The following is a 14,463-nucleotide window of genomic DNA, read 5'->3' as shown; positions in this document are numbered from 1 at the left end:
AAGCTATTTTTGCAAGTCAGCTTGCACATAGTATGAGATTCATATACTCCCACAAAAAACAAACTAAATCATGTGTCAAAAAGTGACGTTAAATCGAAGCCAGACATATTTACTTGTTTCAGGATGTGAAGGTAGTCATAACAAAAGCCAATGATATTAGATGAGATGTCGTCATCTTCATGGATTAGCAGTTGCAACATTAGGGCCACTTTTGCTTCAATAGCTTGCAGAGTGTCCTGAGCACTCTTCATATCACCATTTTTTATCAGTTTAGTCCAACTAGCTATTAATGCTTGCCCCATCCCATTGACCAGCTTTGAAAATCTGGCCAGAAAATCCACATCATCTTCCTGCAAGAAAAGACATCAGATTAAAAATACTAGCAGAGCTCACATTTAAATGGCATGACCTTACAGACTGTACTACCTATGTCTAGTACACAGAAGAAGTAGAACAAACATTTGTCTCCTAGACTGAAAGTAAATCGTCTGGTTCGTTTCCCCCAGGGAAAGGAGAGAGAAAAATTAAAGGAATGGCAGATTTGACTGTCCTCCATTATATAGTAGTAGCTTTCTTCATATCTTCCAATTAGGTTTTTTCTCTTTTTACTTTACAGCAAGAAGCAGGTTCACAATAAAAGCAGAAGCACATATCTACCATCAATTTTAGGCTGTATAAGAGGAAAATATTTTTATGGGAAAACTTCAAAGAATTAACAGTTGTAGCTCACTTCAGAAATACTGATAACTTTCAATACTGCCTATAAGAGTGAGTTAATATTTACAGCTTAATCTTGCAGAAATACATTGATTGGAATTGAGAAATATCCCTAGACCAGTCACTCCAAATGGGTGCTTTTCTCTCTGCCACAACTATACAAAAGAATAACAAGTCTTCCTCAGAAAGACTGAGGTAAGATTTTTAGAGGACCACCACTCGAATTGGTGAACACACACTTTCTGCATTCTAGTAGGAATACAGATTTGACAAAGGCTTCAAAAATGAGAAGATAACTGCCATGTAAGCTAAGGACTACAGCTTCATAAGGACTGGTTTCCTCTTTCTCCATGGCAAACAGCAAGCAGCTGTTCCTCAAACACCACAACTGCCAGGGAATGTGTTTAGTTAGCATGTGTGTTTTTCCAGCTTAAGGATAAGGATTTCTAGCCTCATGTCTGATGGTGGACACACATAGAACAGCATATATTCCTGTAAAAAAGATCCTTCCCCTACCTAGTTACACACAGCTGATCTAATGTCTTACCCTAAAAAGCTCTACCTTGGCTGCAGCACCTATTATGGAATCATTCAGAAGAGGAGATTCAAGGTAAAGACACACAGAAGCAGCGTTAACAGTAAGTGCAACATGCTTTAGCAAAGCAACAGAGTTACAGAATACCTTGGTTCTAAAAACAAAAAACTCATGCTAAGGACAAACAAAATGCAGTGTGTTTAAAATGAATGAGGAATATTAATAAAAATCTGGTAATTTAATGTAAGAAAAGTTTAACAAGTGTTCAGCTTTGATGCAGAAGCACAACCAATTCTCCCTAACTGTGGACTTAGAGTTTTCTGTTTATTTGCTTATTTAAGAACTGCCAGAAACCTATGACTCATTCCTACTGTAAAAATCAGTATACAAACCTGATCAATACTGAAGAGGCCAGCAGACTGCAATACTTGACATAAAGATTCAACCAATTTTGTTTTGTCAATCGGGTCCATTCCCTTATTTACAATTTCAAACAAACAATCACAGGCTTCTTCCCGGAGAACTTCCACAGACATGTGACCTAGCAGCATATTTATAAACCTTCAGAGAAAAAAAGTTTATTTTTATACATACACAGTAGCACTGTACAGAAGCTTTATATTATTTTTGTGCATGCTTACAATGTTTTCTTTTTATAAGACAGCTTTAAACTCTATTATACTGACTGAACTCAGCATTTTGTACATTTTAAGGAGAAGCCAGCAAACTGTGTAGTGTCTATTATATCAGCTTGGCTTGCAAAGTCAATCAGTCTACAAAAAAAACAAAAACCAAAAATCAAAACTCACAAGATTTATACAGAATTGTATGAAAAGGTTAGTTTTAATTCTGTTTCACAGAAATACAGCCAGCACATACAAGGCTATTTTTGGGAAGATATTACATCTAAAAGACACCTACCTTTCATTGGCTATCAGGCTCAAATCTATCCAGGATACATATGCTCCAACTACTTCAAGGCACTGGCATGTCAACTCTGAGTTATTACATTGATAGTTTTGTAGGATTTGGTACCACGATTCCACCAAACTTGGAATGCACTGTTCCCTCATAGTATCTTTTAATAAGGTGTTCCTACGAGCCTCCTATCAATACAGAAAAAGGATTAATCAGTCTTGTCATAGATTAGCATCTTGTCAAATTCGTAGCATTTTTGTATCTACTACCAGACACCACTTGTCCCAGTAAGATAAATAACTCAAATCATAAACATAAAGAGGGCATTTTTTTTTTCTTGCAAGAAATAAACCAAAATACCCTAGTTTTTGCTCTTTTTTCTACCACAATGCCCAAACACTGAAGAAAGGCAGAGGGCAAAAGTCCTCTAGACCGTTAAACATTTTTTTGATGTTAGGACTCCTTAAAATACGCACTAGAAGAAATTAACATTTCAAAATGAGCCCGTCTAACATTAAATTGGCTAACTCAGTCCATTAGTTTTTGTTTGCTAGCTCTTCAAGCAAAAAATACATTAACTGAAAAGTATGAAATCATAAAAAGCATTATAAACAACATATGGCTTTTGGATTTAAACCACCTAACTAACGTCTTTAAGGCAGAGTTACCATAAGAAAAAAACAACATCTCTGCAAGACTTCTGCTCTAATTAAAGAAAGATAACTTTTTAGAAATTTAAAGCAAATGTTAATGCAAAATAATAACTTGCCTCTGATGTATGAACAACATCCCGGTCTACCAGCTCAGCATCAACAGCCATAAGGATTCTGAGGTACATGTCCACACCTCGTGGATTAAGGTCAACTACTGATAGAATATCAAAAAAAAACTTGGGCCATTTTGTGAGATATTCAGTAACAAAAAGCAATGCAAAGACTTGTGCTGCTTTGTTGCGAATAAAAGTCTTCTCAGGTTGGGGATTCAGCATCTAGTGGAAACAAGATACTTTATTTGTATATTCTTACTAAATTAGAGAAGAATCATATATCTCTGTATAATGATTAATGTATTCTCTCTCTTCCTGGCTGAGATCAATAGAAAGCCTTACCTTTCCAACGATTTCAAGAAAATTCAGCTAAATTGTCATGAAACAGAAAACATTTTCTCTAGGTGATACAGCCCTAAGCCTTTCAATCAGTTCTAAGACATTAAGTGTACTTATTCAAAAGACTAAAAGCTAATTTGTTAGTTTGGTCAAAGAAGTAAACAAGAACTTGCAGAAAGCAAGTTACTGTCCTTTTGTAGCTAGCTTGTGCCTAAATTAGATGTTAGCTTTAAGAACAGTAAAGGAAGTTTCTAAATCTAAGCTCATCAGGGAAAAAAAAAGAAAAACAAATCTGTCACTACCATCTCCCTCTCTCTCCTTCCCATTTTCCATAAACTCCTCCTTAATGGAACAGCTTGCCACAAAGAAAAAAATTAAAACAATTTAATCCATTTCATATTTTTTCAAGTTGTATTATATTCCATTTCTTGCTCTTAAGTCTTCTACAAAGTAACTACGTTAACTTCCAGCACAGAAGTGTAATGATAACTAGATAATGGCAGGTATAGGCAAAGACTTGTATCAGTCCACTTGATGCTTCTGCTGATTGCAATCTCTTGGGTCCAACTGATACTACATGTCAGCTACAAGAACTGTAATAATTCTACAAGAAAAAGTAGCCAGTACTCTACCATAGTATTAACAGAAGAGTGATGATATTCCTTCATAAACATCAGCTAGTATTCTAAGCAGACAGGAGTTAAGCCAAGGGGGTCTTAAGAACAGAATTACTGCTCTTCCTCCAGACACTCAGGAACATGAGGAATCTGGATTATACCTCTCTAAAGAGAAACTTATTTCACACATAACTGATTAAGCCACAATCGTTATCTGACTCAAGAGCTTTATATTTAGCAGTAAGTTCGAGCGTAGCCTTCTTTATAAGAAACTCTTTAAATCCGAGGTTGCAAAGATCAGCATGATAGAAGCTTTTAGCCATGAGCTGCCACATATCTTCGGGAAACCACCTTTAAACTCAAGTGACAGATCAAACATTTAGCCCACACTCGATGCCTTATGTCAGCCTAATAATAAGCCTACTGTGTAAGACTGCTCTGAAGGGACATCCTTACCTGTGCTTGCAGCCATGTTATGAGTGTTTCCCTAATTAGCTGCTGCTGGACTTCAGTAAGTTCAGAGTATCTGAAACAAAACACAATGAGATCAAAATACAACTGCTTCATGACAAGCACAATGTTCAGTAAGGCAAAAACTCTTTTAACATTGAATATAATAATGCACACTAATGCAAATAAAAGTTTTCTAGAAAAGGAATTTGCACAGCTATTTGCATGTAAAATTTTGAATTGAAGACATAAAAATAAGGCAAAACATTTTGTCCATATTAATGGATTACACCTTGATGCGCTATTGCCTCCTGTATTGGAGCAGGAGCTTGAAATTTTGCAGGAAGGCTGCTCTATCAGGGACAGAACTTATGACCCCGATAAGAATACGCATTCGACCATACGCCATAGAGAGAAAGAAGACACATCTGTATATGCTCAAACTTGTTTACTATACACTGAAGACTGTCAATAATGAGTACAAGGAAGTCCTTCACTGATTCAACCTACAGTACATTTATTATCAGAGCGATGTCAGAAAAAAAAAGGGCCAACAAGTAATTCTGCGTTATGTTATAGTCTTGGCAAAATTTGACGTAACACATAGCACACCTCACATACTACCCACACAACATGTTCCATCCCAGGACTAGCTAAGCTGAGAACACTCTCCTTGCACTGGAGCTACCTATAGGTTTGGTACAGTCCTTAAAGGGAATGACTTCTGAATGTGACTGCAGTGCTACTGTTACGAGTAACTCTTCATTAAGGAAACAGCATGCCCACTGAAAATGCTCAAAGAAAATAAGCAGCACAAAACCAATAGAAAACGTACTGCGGGAAGTGCGTCAGGTCTGGAATAAGCAGAGGAAGATGGACAATGAGGTAAAATCAGGTAAATAAAAATCACAGAAAGTTAAGTCTTTCATTTTTGCTCTGATATATAATTGTGAAAAATCAGTCACAAAATACATCTTATTCCTACATAAAGTCTGAACCATATGTTCAATGTATTGCAACCAGTCACAATGATATTCCACAAGGCAGACACCTGTGTCGTGATGTTCAAGTCCAGACCAAATGAGCCCAAAATGTGAAAAAAAAAAAAAAAATTCCATGCAATTAAACATATTATTTCGAAGTTGTTTTTTTTTTCTAAAATTATGATTCTATGACAACATCACTCAGTGAAAAGACTGCTTTCTCTTAAGATCTCTGCCATGGTTACTGAATGAATAGGGCTTTGTCTGAAATCCAGGACTCTGCACTGAGCAGGGCTGCTGCTTGCAGGACTCTCTCCTGCAAAAATCAGTGAGAGTACAGAGTAAGGCTTGAATCTCCAGAAGGGAACAGCTAAGTACTTTTCAAGCAGTCCTTGGTAATTTGCTGTACACAGGTGTTAGACTAACTAAGCAGAGCATGCTGCTCAAAACTCAGTTACTCCTCTCCCAGGAAAAAGCAAAGAAATACAGGAAAGTCCTCTGGAATAGATTAAAGCCACCTCATCAACCACACCAAGCTGACACAATTTTAAGTTTCTTTACAAGCAGAATAAAATGGGAAAATTAGATGGATGTATGTGGTTGGTGTCAAGAAAGATTACTCACTTGAACTTAACTTGATGTTCCAGAACTTGAAAACAAAAAAACTTGATGTGATCATCACTAGAAAAGAAAATTCTGTTAGTGGTGGCAATATGGTATACTCCTCTGCAAAGAAAAAAAACATCCTCAAATATTACAACCAGGTCATCCCTTTGGCAAATCAAGAATTACTGTGCATCAGAGAAAAATGCTACTGCTATTACTTCAAAGCAAAAATGACAAATACTTGAGCAGTTCATTTGGTAAAAATGAGCAACAGTTAAATTAATGTTTTATATTACATTACTTTTTTCTATACCCACAAATTTTTTGTGCTTTGATTTCAGTATTGAACATAGAAAACTACAATACCCATTGTAACCTGCCTTTATAAAAATCTGTCAGGCTTCAGTAATACATTTGAGGTTTATTAGTACACTAAGTGCAAGTTGTACATTGTGCCTTAAAGAGCAAAGCTAAAGACTAACGGAGGTATAGATTCGGAAGGGACATTCCACATGCTATGTAATCTACACAAGCTTTTTATTTTATGATCTAAAAATTCTAACAATCACAATGTATTTTGGTAAAGACTACAAAATGCTGCTTTTGAATCTTGTGTGGTTTTGTTAATTACTGCATACTCTGTTGGAGTCAGAGGTTTTGATAAAGCATTTACAAAAAAAGCATTCACTATAAATCACTGTTGTTATTCAGGAGATATACATCCCTCAGTTTCCTTCCAGTTTGAATTATTCTGTGATACAGCATCAACCTAGTATTTGAGATCTAAATACACAACTGTGTGCAAAACCAGTGGTGACTATGCACTCTTTGCATCTTGAAAAATGGGATGGGCTACTCCGTTGAATAGGGGCAAGGAACTACATCTGAGATTATGGCATATAAAGCATATACTCTCACAACAGGAAATTTGCAGCACTCTTCTCCTCCCCAAAAGATAGCACTAGAACTCATTCTTTTTCCCTGGATTCCATAAAGCAGCAGTCTTTAGGCTACTAAATTAATATGGGGTTTTATTTATACATTGCTCTTCCTTGAAAGGTGTTATACAGAAGCCACAGATCACCTATGATACTAAAAATGTTATGAAGACCATATTAACTTCCAGCAATTTACAGTTATGATGGTGTAGAGCTAAACCCAGGCTTAAACGTATTACTAATGAAAAGAAGCAATGACTCTGATCTACATTACCTGTATATACCCTGAGCTAATGCTTCTGCACAGACTTGCCAAGCATCCTGAGAGATCTTCAGCTGCTCAAAGTAGGCTAGTGCCTGCAAACATTCAAGTAAGTTTCATTTTAAAAAAGAACAAATAAATCACACTGCAAGACATCTCATTCACACTTAGACTTGCACTTTAAACAGCTCTCCTTCAAAAAAACAAATCTATTTGAATACATCTAAGTATTTATAAGCCTCCCTAATTACATAATGCAAGAGAGTTTCTTCAGTGGTAACACCACAGGTGCTCATTTCCACTTTACATTCAATACAAATATTTTTGTAACTGGGATATAAAAGCCATAGAATCAGAAATGTTGAGGTTAGAAAGGAACTCTGGAGAAAGGGTCAACCAGAGGAAGTTGCTCAGGGCCTTTTCATTTTGGTGGAAGTTCACATCCAAGTTCAAATTCCTTCCACAAATTCTGAAGAGAAACTGATTTAGATTTTTCACTGAAAAACATGTACTTTTTGTTGCACCACTTTGGCTGTATTCTACACCCCAAGAAAAATTCAAACACTGATCGTGTGACAACTGTCAGTTTGTTAATCTACTACAGAGACTGAAAAAAAAAAAACTTCTACCACATTATAGATAATCAAGTTGTTTATTAGAACTTCTAAATAGCTTTTGACAATTTAATTTGATCTCATTGCTTTAAGATTTAGTGTACCCTGTTATACAAAACAGTAACATAACTTTGGCAACAGAGATTAGATTAACAACATTATTTCCATTCTCTGAATGTGGGTATTTCAAGAGGGTTTTTTGGCTGTTCATGGTGTTTGTTTGGGGGTTTTTTTCCCCTCTCTTTTTTGGGGGGGTGAGATCTGTGTCGGTTTTTGTTTGTTTATTTTGTGGGTTTTTTTGTGTTAGTTCAGAATTTTATCCATTCACCAAAGTAATTTCCAAAAGTAACTATTCAGTGAGTTGAAATAAGTTCTTAAAGCAAGAATTCACTTCCTGTAGATTTTCTTATACTGGTAATTTTCTTATACTGAATAGTTTTACTAGAAATTGTTTGATACATCTTTTATATGTTACGTCTCAAATGATTAGTAAAAAGGTAAGTCACCTTCTACTAGGAAGTATTTCAAGATTAGGCACACTGCATAGTTAAAAGGTTGATAAATCTATAAGCTTCAAATTTTGCAGTGATATTCTGTTAACAGAACACTGAAGATTAGCTATAGCTGTCCTTTCAAAAAGGACAAATACCCAAACCCAACACATTTAACAGGCTATTTAGCAATACCAGGCTGCATCAAACTACATCTTTAACTTTCTTGTACATTCCAGGATTTATTTTATTAACATCTTCATTTCTGAAAGATTGTACCAGAGGTTATATTGTAGACAGCTGAATCAACTTGATAATCAATCAGTAAGCAGAATGATTTCCTCATTAAAGGCATACAAATTTTAATGCCTATATAAGCATCTCTCTTTTACGAAGTAACTGTTACCCACATACCATGATTACTGTTTTAACCCCTATGCTAATACAAGCCTCACTAGATTTAAAGCCAGACATTTCATTAAAAGACACTAAAAGCAGGTTATCCTTTCAAATTAAAAAAAAGCCCAAACCCCACACCTAAGAATTAAAAGGGCAGCTGCAATACATTGTTTTCAGTGGCATCTTTTAATTCTGTGGGAACCCACGGAAGGAGCTGAGCAACAACTACAAAGAATTGAGAGGACTGAAAAGGTCAGAGTCCAGATAAATTCTATGCACATAAAGTGTAGTTTCACAGAGTTTGTGACAAAGGACCTTCAGCTTCCATGCTTGCAACACGACTTTGTTTTGTACTCACCAGCACAAACCCCATGCATTGATTAACAAAAAATAATTAAAAGAAACAAAACAAAACAAAAAAAAGAACCCCAAGCCACTCCAAGAAAATATGAGACTTGCACTGCAACAGCACCCCCAATTATTAGAGAGGTAAGCAAGTTAAGTACATACTCTTTGTCTGAAGTCTGCATCGGCATTTGGGTTTAGTCCTAATAGGGCTTGTTCGTCCATCTCTGCTGCTATACTCTTTGTTTCCTACTCCTAACTGGTTTGCCCACTTCCTCTAGTGGGGAAACTACAATCATCTGAAAATAAAGAAAGAAAAACTTTATTTGCTCAGCAGAACAATGAAAATTAAAAACAGGACAGCAACAACCACAGAGGTTTGCCCACAAACCTCAATCACATAGTACATACTCCACCGAAACATGAATGTGCATGCTTCTGATACTGATATCAGAATTCTAAGACTTTTAACCAACTTATAATAGCACTAAACTTCATTGAATAAGGAAAATTTGAAGTGTCCATGTATTTCTGTTCTCTTGAAAAGTGCTAATATCATCTTAATTAAGAGAAATGGCATGATGTGTACTATTCAACTGGAAGTCTTGAACTCAAATGTCAAGCATGCAGAGGTTTCAGCAAGATATGACATAAGCATAAATCTGCTACTTAAATGATAGACCGCTGTATTTTTTTCCCCACCACAAAACTTCACAATTGAAAAAAAAAAATCTCTACCCATTTCTATAATATTGTTAAGATGCTTCATAAACCCATTTATGAGGTATTTCCCCTAGGGAGGCAAAGCCATTAGAAGGTCTTTCTTCTAAAGCAAGTGCACACAAGACAAGTGTCACAGAAATTAACCACAAAATACATCACATTGAGTTGTTAACTAAGTTTTCTGTTCCTACTAATGGGTACTGATTTACTAGCAATGTTTTTTTATTTAGAAACTTCAGTGTAAAATTAACAAGCAAGCTAGACAAATATTCTAAAGACGATGTGCCTCTACAGGCTGTTCTGCAACGCTCTGGTAAAACAGTGGATTAAAAAAAAAAAAAATCATCTTTGTCAAATACTAGGATGCTGCTAAACAGCAAGAGCAGACAAAAATCCATCTATCCTTCCAACACTGCCCCCCCAGTAAGATTATTAATTACGCATGAAATAAGGCCTTGTTACATAAGTATGTAGGAGGTAGAGGAAAGGAAGATAAACAAGAGGAAGAGATGAAATACAAAGGAGCTGTGGTTTGAAGCTGCCTACGTGCCTATAGGTAGAACTTCCGATTTCTTAAGTGTTGTGTGTCCTGTGCACACTGTAATGTTCACCCTCCCGCACTGGAAAGTGGCACAGTGACAACAAGCATGACTGGAGAGCCCAAAATTTAACATGGTAACAGAGAGACATTTCTATAAAACTCATTACAGAACACATTATAACAAAATGCACCATGAAAAGCGATTTAATAAGTAAAATTGAGTTTGTACCAAAAAAAAAAGCATGCTGCAGCAGTATAGAAACCAGAAAATCTGGAACAAAGCGATGACTCGTGGCAAAACAAGCTTCACACGCTGCCTTACCACACAGAGCAATCCTGCTCAGGGTCAAAACCTTTAGGGATTAAAGTCGCTCTGCAGAGGCTTCTGCCTCTGCGCTCCCAGCCCCCAGCTTGTTTTCCGCATAATCAACATCCAAAACAGCCAGATTAAAATAAAGGTAAAATGCTGTAAGGAATTTTTTTAACAGCATCTTCCAATTAGAGTCTGGTCCAGAGTTATACTACTAAAACTATTTAATATACAAGAGCATATTTTGGCACATTTTCCTGCAGATATCACTACATTATCTGCCCAAAAGGCAGTAATCTTCTATCCCCACGTGATAAATTTTGCTATTAAAACTAAGCTGTCTCAAACATGTATTCTCTTCACTTATTTAGCTAACAGAAATGCCAAACAGTTCTACTAATTTTGTATATGGTACATGAGCATCTTTAAAATTTCATCTTCTACCATATGTCCTTTTCTAAGATTTTTCAGCTTGACTAGCCAACTCCAGAAGACAATTAATGAGACAGACTATCTGAATGAGCCTTTTGAGAAAGTTAACAAAATAGCTTCTCGTGCTATATGGTTTTAGTTGAGCAAGCAGATAGCTTTTCCAGCACAGATTTATTTTACCAGTGAGTAGAAGTACCAGCTGCGTAGAAAGTATTGTCTTGTTTACGCAGAGATGCCTTTTTGTTAAGCAGTACACTGTTGGGTGGCAAACTGATTTTACTTTAATTAGGAGGGTGCAGTTCCTTAACAGTGAAGTCATACAGGTATATGTATTTCTCATCGAGATACTTTATTCCCTTTCACATGTTAAATAGTTATAAATGCATTTGATAGCAGAGGTTGCTTTCATACAGGAAAACAGGTTAAAAATGTAGTCACACTTCAAGTGGGTATGATGGCCCAGTTTAACCATACTACCACGGTCAAAGGTGTATAACTTGGGTCCAGACGTGCACTAATAATGAAAGCATTCAGAGCATTTTAACTACAGATGCTAACCATGAAAACAATTAGCAATTCAAAATACGTCATTTACAGCATTAATTTTAGGTATTTACAAGATCATGATAGCACACAGAGCCAGTGACATGCTTCATTTTAATTCCCTTGACTTTTCTCTCTAATAAAACAAAGGCAGTAAAAGACCATCTTTCACATTCTCTTTTGATCTCTATTTTGCTTGCTGCAAATCTTGATCATATTTAGAGACTCTTAGGCTCTAGGGCCTGTGGTGGATGCACTTGACCGACCCCTCCAGCCAAACCAGCAGCAGTTTGGTCCAGGCTCCAGAGGAGGTAAAGGCCTTAGCCACAGCCAGGTCAAGAACTCCTTTTGGGAAAACCACGAGGAAGCAGAACAGGGCACTGAACACCGATGAGCTGTGGGTGCAGAGAGTCTCATGCAGGCCCTTCCCACTGTATGCAATTTGACAACAAGTCAACCACTTTATTCTATAAATGACAGCCTGAGTGAGCCCACTTTGAGCTCTGCTAAATAAGCTGACTGCATGGCAGTGGTTTTACTACTCACAGGTCAGTGGATGCGCCCAACATAAGTTTCGTATTAATCATTTAGCTGAAGTAAATGCATACTGGATATAATGAATCATCTAGAAGTATAAACTTGTGTGATTTTTAATACACTTTCTGCTTCATGCTACTTAGTAAGCTAGATTTGCTGAAATCTTATGTTGCTCATATTTACCAAGAGCAACTCAAACTACACTGAATGCTTGCGAGATAAACCCTGTTTTGCACTTCACTGAGAAGAAAAGGATTTATTCAGAAAAAAGAGCACCTACAAGGCTATGGGCTGTAAACAATGTCTGCAGCTGAACAAAACAAAGGCACATGTGAGATCAGTGAAAAGAATCCAATGAGAAGCAAGAAGATTCCGAAGTGAAACATTGTTATTAGACTGAATCATAGTATGAATGGTCTGTAGATATATAAAAGTTTATGGTTTTCTATGCTCAGGTGACCTCTGCACAGGTACCCAGCTTGAGCCAGCCCTCCTGCTATTCTACTCCATTAAATTTTCTTTTTCTTATAATTTTGTTGCCTGAAAGTTTGCTTTCGTGAACGGGTACAGGCCTCCCCTCAAGTTTGCCTTCAGACCTCTAAAATACAGACTCCAGAATAAACAGTTATCAGGGAGAGAAGAATCTTCAAAGTTTGCTTTGTGAAGGGGTACAGGCTCCTGGAGAAAAGGTAAGCAGCGTTCAGCTTGGCATATTTCCCCCATACAGTAAATAATAGAGTGAACCCACCACCAAACTCTGAAGTCACACTTCTCTTTGAGAAATCTAAATATTGTTCTGCAGTAAGCAGAACCCTAAATTACTCCTCCGCGACAGGGCCTTCACACTGACCTAACATATGGCTAAAATGAAAAGCTGTGTAATCGGAGAACTTTGCAACCGGACTAGAAAGTTGTTCTTTTGGAAAGTGACATGTCACGTCTTCATTTCAGACATATTCCTACCGGCCAGAAATTCCCTATGAGGAGTAAGACCTTCTTTCCCCCCCACCCCGACTTAGCCAAAGAGCGCAGCCTCCCCCCGCTGGAAACCCAACCCCACTGCGTGGCTCCGCAGCTCGGCCGGGCAGGGTGACCAGGCACCCACACCCCACCGCGGCCAGAGCTGCCGGTAGACACTGGGGCTGCAACTTAACCCCTTTGGCCCCTTCCCGGGGCCGCTGCGGGCTGACAAAGCGCTCCTCCCTCCCGCGGGGAAGCACCGTGGCGAAGCGCTCCGAGAGCAGCGGAATATGGAGGTGCGGGGGAGGTGCCTCCCCTCACGCTACAGCCCCAGAGCTCACGGTTCCTTCCTCCCCCACCGGAGCCATAGCAGAGGACAGACAGCAAGGCAGCTCCCCCAGCACGTCAGCAGCACGGGGCAGCACAGGTTACGGCGCACATCAGAAGAGAAAAATCCTCATATTTTTTGCGGCCGCATGCACGTACCCCCAGCCGCCACCGGCCCACGGAGGACCGGCCCGGCGGGGACGGGCCGACTGCGGCACCCCCACTCCCCCAGCTGCGTGGCCGGGCGACCGAGGCGGGCGGCGGAGGCGAACGCCCGCGGAGGCTGCAGCGTCTCGCCCCTTCCCCAGCGCCTCACAGCTGCGGGGAAGGCGGCGCCGGGCTGACTGGAACCGGCCGGGTGGCTCGACGGATCCCGCCGCCAGCTAAGCGGCGACGCCCGCGGGCGCCCACACCGCCCCTTCCCCGCCGCTGAGGAGCCGCGGCCCCCGCGAAAGGCCGGGGAGGCCCAGCCCCCCCCGCCGGGCTGAGTCACCCCGCGCCGTCCCTGTCCCCCGCGTCGTTACCTTCCCGGTCACTCCTCCATCGCGGCGGCGCTGCCAGCTCCCACCGCCACAGCTCCGCGGCCGCCACGAGCATAGGGAGCGAGCCGGGCCAGGCCGCGCCGCCTCGGCTGGCGGCGGGAGAAGGAGGACGCCCAGGGGAGGTGCCGCGGCCTTCGCGCGTGCGGAACGGCCTCCGGGAAGGAAAGCTGACCCCGCCCCTCTGCCCGCCCGCGGCGGAGCCGCTGCCGCAAGACTACGGCTCCCAGCGTGCCGCGCGGTGCCCCCGCCGCTGCCCCGGCCCGCCGCGCTCACCTCCCCTCACGGCCGAGGCGCCCGGCCGCGGGGCACGCCGGGACCCGCCTCCTGCCCGGCCCCGCCGCACCCTGGGAGCCCTAGTCCCGTCTCTGCGGCGCGCGGGCGTGGCCTCCCGGTCCCCCCCGGTGACCGCCAGCACCCCGCGGCGCAGCAGAACCAATCGCACCGATTTAGTAAACTGGACCGGCCCGTTCGCCCCCAAACTCCCGCCTGGACCTGGAAATCGTGCTTGGTCAGCGGCAGCGGGGCGGGATGGGCCGGCGGTGCCGCTGGTGCCACCTCCGCAGTCACG

General features: G+C 40.4%; 1 protein-coding gene across 2 annotated transcripts in view; it reads right to left on the bottom strand.

The window, feature by feature from the left end:
- Nucleotides 1–14,188, bottom strand: part of XPOT (exportin for tRNA) — a 29,485-nt gene extending 15,297 nt beyond the window's left edge. The window contains exons 1-9 of one of the 2 annotated variants that reach the window (XM_082043328.1): nt 14,169–14,188; nt 9,146–9,279; nt 7,144–7,226; nt 5,950–6,006; nt 4,349–4,418; nt 2,940–3,158; nt 2,174–2,358; nt 1,645–1,813; nt 114–350 (exon numbers count right to left, since the gene is read on the bottom strand). In XM_082043328.1, the coding sequence (XP_081899454.1) occupies nt 114–350; nt 1,645–1,813; nt 2,174–2,358; nt 2,940–3,158; nt 4,349–4,418; nt 5,950–6,006; nt 7,144–7,226; nt 9,146–9,205 (1,080 nt within the window). In that variant the 5' untranslated portion in view covers nt 9,206–9,279; nt 14,169–14,188. Of the gene's footprint in view, nt 1–113; nt 351–1,644; nt 1,814–2,173; nt 2,359–2,939; nt 3,159–4,348; nt 4,419–5,949; nt 6,007–7,143; nt 7,227–9,145; nt 9,280–13,877; nt 14,056–14,168 lie in introns of those variants that run through there. The other variant, XM_082043327.1, reaches the window with a different exon arrangement.
- Between the last annotated feature and the right edge of the window lie 275 nt (nt 14,189–14,463).

This window comes from Streptopelia decaocto (assembly GCF_964273445.1).
Source record: "Streptopelia decaocto genome assembly, chromosome: 1".
NCBI classification, from domain to species: Eukaryota; Metazoa; Chordata; class Aves; order Columbiformes; family Columbidae; genus Streptopelia; species Streptopelia decaocto.
Note: the sequence above shows the minus strand (reverse complement) of the source record. Positions and strands in the feature narration are given on the sequence as shown.